Genomic DNA, 17,019 nt, shown 5'->3' on the forward strand with positions numbered 1-17,019 from the left:
TTGAGTAGTTACCTGTTTAAAGTTGCTTAAACTTTTCCAGAACTGATGCCTGCTTGAGCAATCCCAAATGTCCCAGGAACAGTAGATGATGGGCCGCTGCATCCAGCAGATCTCTCTCACCACAGTTCGAGAGGGAGGTCCACAGTGCAAGTTTTCCTAGTAAAACTATGGAAAGGTTAGCCATTGCAGGTTACTCTCCATATGTACTCAGAGCTCTGTAGAGGCATGGACATGGTGTGTCAAGACAGAGGGACCATGGATCTGCAGCAATCTAAGCCTACTCAATCCCTTGGCATACCTTCAGAGAGACCCCCGGATATATGCCGGTCATTAAGCTACTATATTTAATTCTCTTACATTGCTGTCAATTTTTGATAGCAGTATTTTTGCTTCAATTACTTTTGTAAGAACAGAGACAATAGATATTAGCAGTATTTTCTGTGGCTCATAAAGGTGGCATTTAGGGTATTTTTCATGGTCTAGTACTTGTGCAGTAGCGCTGATGTTGCCCTTCCACTTTCAGCAGGGCTCTGTAGAGTCTATTCAGATCTGCATTTCAGAGGCCATTCACATCACATTTATGTGGGCCTCACTTTAAGCTATTTCATTAGTCCCGCCAATAGACAAAAAAATGTGGTATTTTATTCTTTTCATGGACATTTCCATGACTATAGGAAATATAACATATGACCAGCCAGGCCCGTTGAGCAGAATTATGATGGATTTTTGCCTAGGTTCTTATACCAGTGCTTCCCACTAGTGATTATTAGAGAACTCTAGGCTCTGGTGAGGTGAGTTTTTGCTGCTTTTAAATCTCAGGCCCCTTTGCAAGTCACAGTTGCTGTGTACAGCCCATTTAAATTGCTTCACAGGGTTTATTACTGCTGAACTGTTGCTATGTCGTAGTTCATCACCCACATCCTGCAATTCATGCTTTTACAACTGTCCGAAAAGAATGATCCACAAGCCTCTCTTTATAAACAAATGTTTCATCATAATATGACATCTGTTATGTGAGATGATTTAAAACAGCCTCTCTATAGCAAGTGTAAGGTGCGCAGTTGCCTTTATCTTCTTGCTGAGAGGAGGGAGGGCAAAGTTTGGTTTGATTTGCTTCTGCAGAAGGAAGAAAACAGAGATTTCACACCCAGCAGCAGCAGCTGAGCCAAATCTCTAGCAGAGGACTGGCGGGAAGAAGCACTCTTAGTTTGGCAATGGTCCATGGCTCAGTAATTGAAAAACAACACCTTACTCTTGTTTTTATAATTTTGCCAGGCATGTATAAACAGACTTCTTAAAAAGGGTGGTCATATCTTAAAACTGATGAATTCCCATGAAAAGCTACTTTGATTCTTACAGATCTCTACAAACATATCTTTACTAGAAAGAACATTTTATGAATAGTTTTCCCAAGGGGGAAAGGGGAATTGTTTTTATGATTTCAACGTTCTTCATTCAGGGGAGAAGTCTGCACCCTAGACAGAAAGGAGTGGTGGTCTTACACGCTTCAGCTTCCTTTCTACAGTATTATGAAGATTACAATGTTTGGCTTTAAATAGTTTTGCTGTGTCATGAAATAAAAATGTAAAAGAGAAATGTATGGCTGTGATGCTTCATACTCTTCAACTGAACTTGAAACGACCCAGATTGTGGTGTGATTCGAGATTCAGTTTTATTTAATTCCAAATGCAAAACACGAGAGGCTAAGGCATTGTCAAAGTTTGAATCTCTGATTCCTCTCATGTGTTTATGCCCACAAAATCTTTACAATAGACTTGCTTTTGGGAACAGAGTGCTGTCTTTTGTCTCTGGGAAAAATTGAGAGGTTGCAAATGAAAGCATAAAGAGGCCTCTTTATTCATGTCCCCAAGTCTTTGTTTCATTGGGCATTGTTTCAGTTTATAAGAGTTGTTTTAGCAGATATAGCGTGCTGGAAAGGCCGACTGATTCCCATGCACATCAGTGCAGGCTTGTTAAAATCCTGTTATCTACTCAGCTGCCCACCCAGGATTTATTTGTTTCAAGGGTAGTTAGGATGTCTGTTTTCCCCCCTCTCCTTGTTAGTTACATTGAGTTTGCTTATTAAATTATGGAATTTGACAGCATCTTGGGCTGAAGAACCGCCTCCCGCTCTGATTTTCAGGGTTTATTACAGTTGTTGTTTAAAAGCAGTACTTAGCATTTTCCAGAATAATTCTCTTATAATTCAGAAATCATGTGCATTTTGTTTAGCACAGTTGTTTGTCTATAGGTGCCTAAGATAATTGCAGTCAAATTTTGTGTGCAGCTTAATGTTCATATGACACCAAAATACTTGGGAAGTGGAAGTCCTCTGATTAAAAATGTTTATGGTAATGAAATGTACAATACCACCTAGTATAGTTTTTGACTCTGGTCACGTAGATCTTTTATTTGGCCTTCTTTCACTACAGAAGTGGGTTGTTAAATTGTACAGTGTTGTATGTTTTAATGAGGTAAGAGCAGGAGACAGCATGGTTATTAATGTCATACTTGGCATTTAGGTAGATCAGCTATATTAAAGAAAGCCTCCAATTGATGGTATTAGCTACAAACAGTGTAAATGGCTTACTAGTGATAGTTCAAAGGACTATTTAAATTTTAAATGCCTGTCTGTAGAAACCTGCTTAGATTGGAATTGTTTAAGTTGTGCTGTAAGATGACACAGGAGTGGTTTTTTTTAACTGTTGAACTTAGATTACTATTTACTCCCATTAATGAAAATGCTGCATGAAAACAGTTTTTTAAACTAAGGGTTAACAGTTTCATAAAGACAGCAAATCAGGCTTTCTTTGTGAACTGAGTAACTATTCTTCAGTAACTTTATAGCAAAGACGATTGTATTAAAAACATTTATTTGCAAATGTATATAGAGATTTCATATGACTGCATTTATCCAATTAGACAAATTCAGAGTTGAGCAGAGCTTGAAATGTATTGACAGGTTTAGTGAACATGTTTTGAATTGGCCATTAAATCTCTTGAATGCCTCAGATTCATATCTGACAAACTTGATAATCAGTTTTTCATAACATTTATTTTTATTTGAAGAAATGAATTTGTTTTTTCCACAATTCTACTTCAGCCTGAATGGCTGTTTAAGCTGAAACATTCAGTTATATGAAGAATCAAGATTGTGTATTATTTAGATCTTACTAGACAAGTGGGATTTGTTCCTTGCATCCCAGTTATCAAAAAGATTAACCCTTTGCCCCCAGAATTCTAATTGCAGCCATTTAGAAACAAAGAGGTTGTTTGTACAAGATAGTAGCAAAATCGGGGTTTATGCCAAGTGCAATGCTTCTCAATTGAATGGGGTTGCGAGTATTACATAAATTTTGTCTTGCATTTCAGGCACCTATAAAGGCAACTTGTGAAGAAGGCACATTATGCAAGACTGGGTTTCCTGAAGACGTTTACAATGCAGTCATATCCAGGGGAGTTCATGAAGGACAGCCTCTTCTAAATGGTACGGTTGCATGTGACATTTAGTTTCTTATTTCTTGTGCATACATTAATTCTAAGGTATATTGTTTGGATTCCTTAAATAACACAAGAACCCCCTTTTACTTCAGTAATATACCAGATATATACTACTAGATGTAGTTTTGGGATTCAGTTGGATAGAAATGATTGACCAAAGGTTTGCCATTGAAATGCCTCTTCCAGAGTACTTTTCTACAGAACTCATTGTGAGATGGCTTCATTGTAATACTTTTCTGTTAGGCCTCTTGATAAGGTCATTCTAGATTTTGTAAATTATAACAAGGACCTTTCTTATCCTAAATAGGAACTGAAATTTTATTACAGAAAAAGATTGTCCCCAAATCAGTTCCCTCCCTGTACCAAAATTTGCTTGCTATGTGGCCAGGGTAGTGTTCATAGAAGGATAAAATAGTATAATATCTATGTTCTCATCTCCCCTCACCCACTTCTCTCATTCTGAGTGTTTTTTGTACATGTGAAAGCCTTTTACCAAGCTGTCATATGATTTGTGAAAGCAACCTACTTTTTAAAAAAATCCCTCTATCCTTTTCCCCCAAATGGCATAATAACCAGAATGAGAACAAAAAGAAAGGCGGTTCCCATTTCTTCAGCCTTCAATGCCACAGAAGCTGGCAGAAATCTCAAGAAACACAAAAATATTAAAATTGTTTATTTCTGTTCTGTGGGAAACATATATTGTGTGAAATATATTGCTAATACTTTACAGCTAGACAGATTTTTCTATACAAAGAGAGAGGGAGAGAGAGAATTTTAATTGTCAGTAGAGGGCCTCAGAGTAAGAAAAATGTATTAATTTTGTTGTTTTATAAGCTGTGAATATCATAGAAATTACTTTGCAGCTAATTTAGAAATTATGGCGCTGATCAAGAGGATTAGTTTCAGTGAGTTTCAAATCTATCTTAAATAAAAACTAATTTGATTCTATCCATTGTTTCTTTCTTCTACAAATATTGCTGCATAGATCAAGCCATTAACATAAATGAAAAAGATTTTTTTTAAAAATGGAGCCACAAATCAAACTGATCCTTGAAACAAAAGCTTTCTTCTGTATTTAACGTATTCTATTCAACAGTGTCTGCTCATAATTATATTTTTACAGACCTTCCTAGTGCTTTCATAACAATAATTGAATCTCAAATGCAAAAGGATTTTATTGGTTTTAGATTATTAAATCCTGACTTTAATAAAGTACTTCCTTGATTCATTTAAAGCAAGGAAATAAATTCCATATATTTGGTTCACTAATTAGTAGGTTTCAAAATTGATAAGACAACTTGGAATATTCTTCAAAACTAGTTTCTTGATATTGGGAGTTGTGTTGTGGTTTCTATCTTTAACTGTGAATTGCTAGAGTTCAATTTGGTAGTGCAATTAGCTGCAATTCACACCTATCATAATAGCCAAACCGGCAGTTTCTTCCCTGTTTTCAAAATAATGTTTCCTGATGATTTTGTTCACATTCATATACGAGTAAGTATAAAATAATCCTCCCTCTTAAGAAGACTTGCAGATAATTTGCCCAGAAAAGTAACTAGTTCAGAAAAAGCACCACACACTTCTGCTAGTAATTTGTTACCTAAACGAAAAGAGCTGTCACTTTGGTAAAGTTTCTCTTCCAAGTCTTCTAGAGGTATTCCTACTTGCCCTGTGGAGAAAAATGTTTGTGAAGGATCTGAACAAAGGAACTGCAGATAAAGTGTGAAATCTTTGTTTCAAGAAGAACTTTGAGATTATTTACACTGATCCCAAGGGAGTACAATCACAATATGTTTGTTAAATTCTTTCAATATATAACAACATTGTAAAGACAAATAATGAAATATCCCAATTTAAATAAAAAAGAGGGGAAAACAATCACAATATGCTACTCATCTAATAGTTAATATTCTACTATTATACAGACATAAAGCTTAACATTAATCATTCTATCTGCATATATAACCATGGCTGAGTAACTATTGGCCACAACCTAGAATATGAAGCCATAGTTTGAAGGGGGCTGGCATACCATGGTTTGTATAACTATGGCTAAATGTTAACATCTGTACTGAGCAAACTTTGGTTAATTGAGATCCCTTGCCTCTCCGAAGTTCTCTGCTGGGTACTTTGCTAGGTCTTCTGCTGCAAGCTTCACTGGTGTCTTCTTATACACACCCATAGGGATAGTGTTTAGCTTAGCAATCAAAACCATGGTTTCACATAACACTAAACCATGATTTGCAAGATGAAGCCTCAGATTCACACCCTTCTCTCTTTCCTCCAGTGAAGCTATGAGGAGTTTGGAAGCTTTCATACCTGTTTCAGCATGTACAAATTGGATTAATCTTAACTGTGCTGTGTAACAGCAGAAGTGGCTGGGGGGTGGGCATGTAAAAAAGCTATGAGGTAGAGAATGTTTTATATTTTTTCCTTCAGAGACAACCCCTAATGCCCCTAACAAATCCAATGCCACAAGAGGCTGGTCTCTTCCAGTACTCTGATTGTGTGATGTCCATGTGACAAGCCCAGGTCATGAATTGTGTGGAACGCAGGGTGGTTGTTCTTGAGTTTTGTGGTACCAGCATCCAGAAGGAAGGTTGCTATAAATTTTTAGGTAGCAAGCAGTTAGCCATAAGAGAATGTGGGGTATTGAAATTTAGCCATAAACCTCACCTTTCAACAAACCAAAGTTTAGCTCAGTCTCCTCCCGCCCCAAACACGTAGACACCAAATACACATAACCTTCTGCATTATCAGATAACCCAACACAGGACTTTACAAACTAGTCACAATACATCTTGGTGGATTAATTTGCTATAAATCTGAAAAGTTTATTTTGCAGGGGAAACATTTGGCCTGAAAGCCAAGTGCCCTTAAATAACTGGCGAGTGCAGGGTGGTCCAACACATAGCCTACGGGTCACATGCGGCCCTTGACGCCTTTGAGATGGCCCTTGCTATACCCCCTCCCAGTTAATGACCAGCAGCAGCAGCAGCAGTGGCAGCAACAAACTGTTGTGCTTCGGTGTTGTCAGAAATTCAAAGTATTCTTCTGCCTCACTTGGTCTGAGAGATTAGACCACCCTGGGTTAGTGGATTACAGCAGTGCATCTTACTGTATTTTATCTAATTGGGTTATACTCAGAGTAGACACATTAAAGTCAGTTAAGTCTACTCTGAGTATATATCAACCACTAGATAACACAGGAATTCAGTTGCAATATACAGAGAGTGACTATTACAAGACAGTTTTTAATTTCTTTTTTATTTGAATCAGTGTGTATTAGTTTTTAAAAAAAACTTCCTGGGGCATCATGTTTGTTTGTTTTGTTCACTACAACTTCCTTAGTCAAATTATTTTAATGGTTAATTCTCTTGAAAGTACCGACATGCTTGAAAGCATATCATTTGCTGGTTTTACATAAATGTACAGGCCATCATTGGATGGCTTTGACTTAAAATTTAATTACACTGTCATTTTGAAGTACTATTGTTGTCAAAAGCCCATTTTCTGGTTATTAAACTAGATGCATGTGACAATAGAAGTTAAGCATGCTTTGTGTTGTGCTCCCTTTTGAGGGTGAAAACTCTGTGGGCCAGATTCGGAACCCTGTATTTCCCTTGATATTGTTGGCGTATATCCAGATTTACACCAGCTCGAGATCTGAATTTTGCACTTTAATTGTTATGGATTTTCTGTGAGGGTTGAAGCTTTTTAAAGATTTTTTTTACTATACTGTCAGTTGCCTGAGGTATAGAGGTTTTATTATCCTCTTAGCCAGCATTAAAATACAGCGACTGAGGCAAGAGACTCACAAACAAACTTTTTTCATTTGTTTTCTGTTCTTTTTGTTGGATTTTAACACATTAGGGCAGGGGTGTCAAACTCAAATTCATCGGGGGCCGCATCAGCAGTTTGGTCACCCTCAAAGGGCCGGTTGTATCAGTAGGACTATGTGTCCACTCTTTATTATCATAAATTATTGTCACTGCATTCAATTATTACTGTTTTTTGTAATAATGTAAGTAATAACTAGCTCTGAAAGCAGAAACATAGTCAGAATAATGGCAAGTAGATATTCAAATGTACAATTATTGTACAATTTACTGAAAAATGATTTTTGGTAACAGACAGTAATTTTTTTTTTAAACATACAAATGTTGCCAAACATTGTTTATTACACATATGGCAAACACAAGGCATTAACTTTTTTAAACTTTTCTGACTAGATGGCTGACATCGTTTTCCTGAGGTCAGTCCATCGATGTCTGGCGTTAGGTCTTGTGCTGTAGCAATCCGCAAAACAGCATGGAGGTTATCATCAGTGATGCGTGATCTGAGCTTGGTCTTGTTCAGATTCATGACTGAAAACATCTGTTCACATAGATAGGTGCTCCCAAACATGGACAGAACACGTGCAGCTTGAAGTCGGAGCTGTGGCATCAATATAAAAACAAGTGGAGGTTTCCTGAATGCATGTAAAGTGGAGGTTTCCTGTGTAGAATGGCCGGCGCCGCTAGAGGGCAGACGTTCTCTGGCTTGTAGGCTGCCGCGCATGTGCTGAAGAGGCGGCTTTCTTGTGTCAAAAAAAAAAAAAAAAGCGAGAATAAAAGGTGAAGGCTGGCGGCCGGTGGCGGCTACACGGGCCACATGACGAGGTCTGGCGGGCCGGATTCGGCCCGCGGGCCTTGTGTTTGACACCCGTGCATTAGGGAAACACTAATTTGTTTCCCTTAAAAACAGAAAACTCTTAAGGTTATACTTGCACTGTGAAATGTTAGAGATCTGTGTCAGATACTGCTTTTGCATGTCTCCTCAATACGGCTGCAAACCTATAAGCACTTACCTGGTGGTAAGTCCCGTAGAACTCAGTGAGACTTCCTTCTGAGAAATGTATAGGGTTGCACGTTAATTCAGTTTACGGGTGCACAAATCCCAGCTATCTGTTGCAGTGCAACAGTTACAGAAAATGCACCCCAAAGAGATCTACCAGACAGAATCTCATGTAAGTGTTAGATAATTTGTTGAAAGAAAGCAGTTCTGTGGCAGCTCTTACAGGCGGCCTAGATAGGCAGGGAGAAAAATAGACAGCAAGAATAGAATATAGGCAGACTCTTAGACAGAGCCAGAATCTGGCTGTTGCTTAAGATGTAGGCCAGACTGTTTTGCCAGGGCGGGGGGAATCAATAGATTTCCTTGGTGGATGGGGTGTTGCTGGAAGATGAAACAATAATACAGCTTTTTCAAACATTACTGCAATTCTGAATGGCTTGCCAGTAGGGGCAGAAAAACAGAAATCTGGTGACCTCTGTTTCCAATTCCCTTTTACCAAACTCATAAGGATGACTCTGCCTATTTCTCGTATGTCAATCTTTATTATTATTATTATTATTATTATTATTATTATTTGTATTGCCTACCAGGACATACTTTGCTTTACATAAAGCAAAAATAAGACAAGACCCTCTCTCAGGCTTACAACTTCTTTTTCAACTTTGCTGCTAGTTAGAAAACACAAAATGGGCAATGATTCTATAGTCTGCTCACATCCTGATCCTAAAACATTTCTATAGAGTTGAAGTTGGGACTTACTTCTCAGTACACATACTTGGGCTTTCAGGCATTGTGCTTTTGACTTGGTAGCTTGTTCTCAGATATTTTACCTCTAAAACCAGCTTTTTTTGTTTAAAATGAATCTGTGAGTTTTAAGTCTGCATATCTATATTTGATTATATTTGATTACTGATAGTTTATGGTTTACATCTACTTACAATCTTCACATGACCTTCATAAGGTGCACTGGCTTATGTTTCATTTCTGGATTAATTTGCAAGGGCTGGTATAGCTATCCAAAACCCCTTACACTTTGGGACCAGTTCCTTGAAGGATTGCCTGTCTCCATGTGTGCCTGTCCTTACACTAAGATCCTCATTGAAGGCCTTTATCCACATTCCTTTCCCATCTGAGGTATGTACAGCAGGTGCCTGCCAGGGAAGCAGCCTTCTCGGTGGTGGTGCCCCAAAAGTAGGATGCTTTCTCCAGGGTGACTTGTTTGGTGCCTACTCCAGTGTCATTTTGGCGCCAGAAAAAGAACTTATTTTCTTAGAACCTTTAATTCAATTTATCTGTTTTGTCTACATGAGGTCTCTTGTTTTTATGCTGCTCCTTGTGATTTTATGGTTTCTAATAAATCTTTCTATGTTTTTAATAGCATGTTTTAAATTAAAGATAATTTGTTTTCAGATTTTGTATGGGTATAAGTCCTTCAGAATTAAACAAAAAGTGTGTTGAATATAAGGTACATTGAAAATTACTACAGAAATATAGTGATCTTCCTTTTTGAGATAAAACTGAAATTTGCAAAGCAGTGAAAAAAGTTAAGGAGATGGATGTTAGAAAAACTCCTTTCTTGATAGTGAAGTGCTGTCAAATGTTTTATCTTAGGTACTTCACTGGTGGGCTTTCTGTCATTCTAAGCATCTAACTGATCACTCTGTTTGGGAAAGGAATTTTACTCAACGTCCTATTGGTGGTCAGGAGTGGTTTTTTCCAGCTCTTATCACTTCCGCAGCATATGATCAAGCCTGGAAGTTTGTCTCATCAAAGTATAGCTTATGACAGCTTTCTTATTGCTGATAGCAAATGTGCTCCACAAGCACATACAACCTGTTGGATTCCCCCCCCCCCAACTCTTGTGGTATGCTAGGAATTAATGCAGTTTTATTGTTCTAAAAGTATCCCAAGATTTAATAAGTTTTCCATTTCAACACCACATTCTGTACAGTTCAATGAAGAATTCCTGCACAGAAATCTTGCATCAGTTCCAGTGGCTATATTGGGTAGTCTATATTGTACATTCTGATATGCTTTTGTGCAGTCCTTTCGATTAATAAAATTATAACATCATGCTTACCTTTGATACAACTGTTGCCCTGCAAATATTTGCCATGCATATTGCTTGGGTTACTGCAAATCGGTTATTGTAATGTTTTTTTAGCATACCAGAAAAGTTGCTATAGCGTAAGATTCTACATAGTGTAAGTGGGTGTCCACTCAATTTAGCAGCACTTCTCCTTTATCTCCACGCCTTTGGAGTCCTCTTCCCACCCCTAGATCTGTTCCAGAGGATTGGGGGACCTTCTAGAGCAGATTTTATGGGGACTGGAGAGGGAAGAAGAGAAAAATCCAGTTGTCCAAGTGAATTTGTGTTGCAAAAGCAGACAGACATCATTGCTTTTTTGAGTTTCATTCAGATGAGTGAACAATGATTAATAATCACCTAACTGCTTTATATCAATATGAGTTGCTTACGAAGTTTTTAATTTAAAAACATTTCTAAAATGGAAAACAATAGTGTTCTATGACATTCAGTATTAGAAACTCAGTTATATAAGGTAGGTGCCAAATGGCTCCTTAAACCATGGTTATAGTTGCCAAAACGGAATGCCTAATTTCCATTTTGGGGCATAATCTCTTGTGAATAGTGGCTTTAAAAAATAAAGTCTTTTATTTAAATATGCAGATTTTTCATGAATCACTGGCTTATTATAATCTTAGCAAAAATGTAGAAGAGCCAGAGTATGTGTTCACAAAATTTCTGTGTAAAACTGTTGGTTTTCACATTGTGTATATAATTATATGTTCAGTTCTATCATTTAGATTTATAATGGGATCTTTTGTTGACTTGTCATCCTTTAACATCAGAAGACAGAAATTACTAGAACTTCCTGTTGAATGGGTTGGTTTTTTTAAAAAGTGTCTTATAATACAGATTATAATACAAAAATAAAACCACATTCTAGCAGTAACTAAAAACATAATGAATCCATTAAATTAAATAATACTGTGTTAAAACATTGGATGTCATTCAGTTTGCGCTAATCGACTTGACTTCATTGTTCTGAACATAGCTCATCGTTGTGTATCACCAATATATGTGTTATTGTAAACCATCTTAATTCTTAAGCAAGGGTAGAATGCAACTAGGGATGATTAATGGATGGTTGGGTACAAATAAGGGGTATTCTCATGTGGATACAGACTGTAAGGAACCTTATCTTGCCTGGGAAGTTGTATTAAGATCAGTAGCAGCATGTAAGGGGATGGTGGAGGTTTGCCCATTTTTATGACTTTTTTTTGGCAGGATATATACATGGCTTTCCATATAAATCCATAATATCCTACCTAGGAGCTTCAGCTGAGCCAGCAGTTTGATAAAATAGAGCAGTCTTGGTAGAGTAGATGAGAAGACTCTGTGGAGAGGAAAGCATGACTCCATGCGAGATGAGGGCTCTGCCGGATTAACAACTACAGGGTGAAAGTGACCCAGGAGCCGAGCTTGTAAGACACTCATGTTGAGCGGGTGGCTGAAGAAATCCAGAGTGTGGATGGGCAGTGGAAGGGGCTGGGACTGTGAAGAGATGCAGTCAGTAGCTGAAGGCAAGGGGGAAGACAATGCCTTGGAGAAGGGTGAGCCGGCTGAAGCTGAGATGCTGCTTCTGATTGATTTCTTCAGTCACTGGGAGCCTGTTGTGGAAGAGGGGAGCGGTGCAGTAGGAAAGGCCTTGCAAAGGAGGTGGAAAGTGTGTTGGGAGAAGAGTGAGCAGGCTGAGGAGCTGCTTCTAATTTGTTTCTCTATCCCTTGGGAGAGTGCTGTGGAAGGAGGAGTGCAGGAGGAAAGAGCCTCAGAGGATGGAGATGAAGATCTGTTGTTTATAGAGCTCTTCACTCCGTGTGTGTGTGTGTGTGTGTGTGTGTGCATGAGCGAGAGGAATCAGTGCCTGTGCAGATGCCAGAAGAAGAGGAACAGCAGAAGGAATTTGTGCACCTGAGTGTGCACCAGCGCCTGAGGAAATGGTGGCAGAGGAAAACCCAAAGGAAAAACTGAAGCTCTGTGTACATGCACCAGGAGGGCAGCCAGCATCTGCTGAGTTGAGTGAAATAAAACCCAGCAATGACCTTTCATGTCCCTATACTAGGTTCATCCCTTAAGCAGGCCCCAGCAGCCAGGGTCACTCAGAGTCCCATGAGTTTGGGGGGCAAGAGCCCCTGGGAGGGTTACTTGTATTTGTTTGGGCCCATGAAATGTATTAGGAGTAAGCGTAGAGGGGGAATCCTGGTCGTCTTTTTGGGTGAACTGGGCCAGCTGATTGTGGGAAAAGTGCTCCAATATAAAGACTTGTGGTCGGATTATGATCAGCATCTTGGGGCAGGAGATTAAGTGGACTGGCCCAAGGGTGGCAAGAGAAGGAAGGAAAGAGAGAGAGAGAGAGAGAGAGAGAGAGAGAGAGAAAGAAAGAAAGAAAGAAAGAAAGAAAGAAAGAAAAGTCTCCACTGTCCTTCACTCTGAGGAAACCGAACTCTTGAGTAAGCGCCTGGAACCCCTGAATTCTTGTACCACTCAGAGTTGGGTGGCATGCAACAATGCATTCATTGTCATGCTGCAAGTGAGAATTGACTTCTCTCCCATATGAAAAGCAATACCAGTTAATTTCTCTTCATTTTATGTTGTGTTGTGAACCACTACAGTATTCTGGTTTTCAGGTTCATTGTAGACCACCACATTTTATTGACTTACATAATTCTCTTCTTGTAAGCCCCCACAATGGATACATAGACTGAAGAGAAAGGGGCAGGGCTCCACACATTATGGATACCCAGCAATTATTTTTAGGGACCTGTGAAGTATGGCATTTTTGTTCCCTGTTTCACATGCATTTTATATCTCCTGCCTCACAAGATGGCTTTATAGAGGGAAAAGGATGGGCAAGGGTAGTACATTGCTAGTGTATTAGTAGCAACTCTTCTCCTCCAGCTCCTGACATAGATTGGTCCCAATACAAGATAGAGCCTGGTACTATTTTGGAAGAGGCACTCTTCACAACTACATTGCTAGGAGCTTTGCTTTTTTTTTTTTTAAGGCTATTACACCTGTCATGAAATATAGAGGACACTTTCTCTGCTTTTGAGCAGAATTAAATGTATAATTGCCATTGGAATCTTGACCACAGTTGTAGAGTACTGGAAACAGACATTTTGTGAGGCAGAATGTAGGCATTTTATTAAATTAAAGCCTGAGCTTAGGCCAGCACGGTTTTTAATGATGCACTCCATCTTTCACTGACTTTATATTTTAAAAAAACGCACTGGGCTTTGACTAAGGGCAAAAGAAAGAAAAAAGTGTTGTGTTACTTTCTTGTTGAGTAAGCCAGAACTGCATATCATGCATGATCTGGCAAACAGTTCAGGGTTTAGTTGGACTAGATCAATAAATTCAGATCCCTTTGTTTAGTAAGATCGATGCGATGTAATGAAGTCTGTGCTCCAATTCCCTGCTAAGGATCACTGCAGGGGATAGGAAGGTGTCTGTTTCTGTGTTATAAAGTACAGCAAACATTATAGTGAATATTTTTTGTATTATATAAGGATTGGACTGCACTTTTATTTTTCTTCTTCTCCAGTTTTAGAAATCCCCTTTAGAAATCCACTTGAAGTGCCCTAGGAAATGAACTTTCATTTTTATGACTTTTCTTTTGCAAGATACATACATGCCTTTCCATATAAGCCCATGAAATCCTACTTGCTTCAGACTTCTCGCCTTTGTTATGTTGACGGGGTATTATAAATCCTTTTTTGAAAAATCCATTTTGAAATTAAAATGCATACTTGAGGGAAGAACATTGACTTTTAATATAACCCCATATTCTAGGCATGTTTTTGATGTAAAGTTTGTAAGATGAGCTTCAGTAGCTGTTGCAATGCAATGGAGCCAATGCCTAATTTAAAAGTAAAGTATCATACTTTTCCGTGTATGAGCCTAGGGTTTTTTTACTTTAAAATACGGTTAAAAATCTGGGGGCGTCTTATACACGGATAGTGCATATGCCCATTTTCTAAATTTGGAGTCCCCAAAAGTAGGGGGCGTCTTATACATGGGGGCATCTTATACACGGAAAAATACAGTATTAATCTGGAGTTCAGCCCTAACTGTAGTATTGTTGAAACAAAATAAAAAAATTCCTTCCAGCAGCACCTTAGAGACCAACTAAGTTTGTTACTGGTATGAGCTTTCGTGTGCATGCACACTTCTTCAGATAGCATTGTTAACATTGTTTCTCCTATGACCTTATTTCAGGAATAGCAGTCATAATAAGCTGGTGGTTGTTACTTGAGGGAAGGGGTGGCATGGTTAGGAGACCTCCAGTGCAATGCCTAATTAACTTTTGGATCCATGTCTTCAGCAGATATGTTAGGAGGCACTTGAGTCTCTCGCCCAGGGGAAGGTGAGTGTGAGGGTCTCAACTCTGGCTATATGCACCTTGGTACCATGGCATCTGGTTCAGGGTGCTCTTGCCCTGGATTTAGGGGCACCTGGTTTTCAATCCCAGGCTCAGAGTCAGTTACCCAGTTTGGCTCCTCAGCTGGTTATTCTACAGCCTCTGACTCCATGTCATGATTGCTGGTGGTTCTCAGGTCATGACAGGATCCTTCGTTCTTCTTTTTCAACTTGTTTTCTGACCTCTCTGTGTACTACATGTCCACCTGTTATCTGCGGGAGGGTTTTATGTCCCCATGGATATTTGGATCAAGAGAATTCAAGTGCATCACTTTTATTTATTACAAAGGAAACTATGTTTTCCAAATCCCCTTAAAATGCAAAGAATGATCGTTCCTGGAGCTCAATGTCGGTGTAAAATTTATTATAGAAGACGCTGGAAGATACCTGAGAAGAATGTGGCAATAGGCTGGTTGGACTTAAAGAAAGGTTTTATGTGATAATTCAGTATGAAATTACTTTGTTGCCTCTTAGAGAAAGAAGTGTTCATTTTATTGCCATATGAATATGCAACAGTGTTGAGATGGTCACCTAATATGCTAACAAGATGTACTTCCCTCTTCTGTTACATTATAATAAATGCATATGTCACTGCTGTTTGACAGTTAATTAACACGTGTTATGAAATACAAGAAAGCCACATTTAATTTCAACTCTCCTTTTTTCTTACCTTGTGAATGTAATTGCCGTTATAGTCCAACTCGCTGATATTCTGTAATCTATCCATACTAATTTGCATGACATAGAGGAAGAATAGTTCTGTTTGGCATGATGGTTTATGGTGTTTTAGGTCCACCTTAGGCTCTGTATACCATACAGAGTGTGTCTTATCTCTCTGTGTTGTTATTGATAAGTCGAATCAAAAGCACCTTCTGATTTCCCGTGCTTAACAAAAGTAATCAGTAAGGCTTTGTGAATAAGACATTTACTATTAAGGTTATATGTTTGTGTGATAGTGCAAGGAATATGAGAGTGATGACTGGTGTCACAATGCATTGAGGAAAATTAATGCATTTCTTTGCCTGTGTGAGCTAGAATCAGGAGTTTGGTTCTATTCAAAATACAGGCTGACACCACACAGAATAGCACATGCTGGGTGGACATCATAAGAAACAGCACATGGAACCTTTTGATGCTGTGCAAGGAAGCTGCTGTTGGGCAAAAGTGAGCAAAAAGCCTGCTGAACTCATAAAATCCTTTTTGAGAAGTATCTCACTGGTTTGGGGAAAGCCACTGCTAAACCGAAAATTGCACATTCTTCTGTGGGCCCTGTTACCACATGCAAGTTCCTTTTTTTAAGTTTCTTCAGTAGCGCATAACTATTTTCTGGCAATTTTCTGATGAGTCATTGCATTTCTGGCCTTTTAAACATTGAGCTGTTGTGACACTCTACAAATGCGTACCCAAAGTAAATAAATAAATAAATAAACAGTTTCATCCTGAAACCTTTTTCTCATCAAATAAGTCATGTGTACTCTTTCTTGTTTTGATACGTGGCAATGTTTAACCTACGTTCACTTTCAGTTCCTCCCAAATTTTCAACTTAGTGAAATAATGTAATTTTCTGGGAATGGATGTGCAAAGGCACCATTCAAATGCTCGCTAGAGGTGTTCCAATAGTTTCTTTCTGCTGTTGGGTGAAGTATTTGGTTTGTTGTTATTTTAATTTGTCCTTGACTTGTAATAAACCTGTTGGCTATAAGCTTTCAGAGAGCCCATAGGCAGTTTCTGATCCCAAAGCCAAAGCTGACATCTGTGGCTAGAGGGGTCATCTCTCTGTACACTGTTGCTACTGCCAATAGTTTTAATTTCCTAAACTGATTATTTAAATAATGTTTCCAGTGATGGAAACAAACATTAATTTAATGTGACATCTATTTATTTTCTCTCTCCTCTCTCCAACTTTTTTTTTTCATTGACAGTGTTCTGGCTTAAATATGCGACTTGAAAATTCAAAACTCTATACTTCTGGAATTAAAAAGGAGAAGAATAAACAGTTCCCTGACATTTGTACTTAAAACTGTTTCTCATTTGAATTCAGTGCCTCTGTCTGCCTTTTGTCTTCATGTTCTCATAAAATCAGCACGTATTGTAAAGTTCTTGCAAACAACAAGGAAACAATTCTAAGTTCATGGTTTGGTGTTTCAAGTTTTAGTTTCTAACATTTATCATACTTTTTA

The 17,019-nt window shown here is 38.4% G+C and overlaps 1 protein-coding gene across 3 annotated transcripts in view; it reads left to right on the top strand.

Moving 5' to 3' along the window:
- CDH2 (cadherin 2) overlaps positions 1 to 17,019 on the top strand; it is a 121,442-nt gene that overhangs the window by 15,484 nt on the left and 88,939 nt on the right. For all 3 annotated transcript variants that reach the window (XM_081014410.1, XM_081014411.1, XM_081014409.1), the window contains exon 2: positions 3,373 to 3,487. In XM_081014410.1, the coding sequence (XP_080870536.1) occupies positions 3,373 to 3,487 (115 nt within the window). The remainder of the gene's footprint in view (positions 1 to 3,372; positions 3,488 to 17,019) is intronic.

This window comes from Podarcis pityusensis (genome assembly GCF_964106645.2).
Source record: "Podarcis pityusensis genome assembly, chromosome: 7".
Classification (NCBI taxonomy): domain Eukaryota; kingdom Metazoa; phylum Chordata; class Lepidosauria; order Squamata; family Lacertidae; genus Podarcis; species Podarcis pityusensis.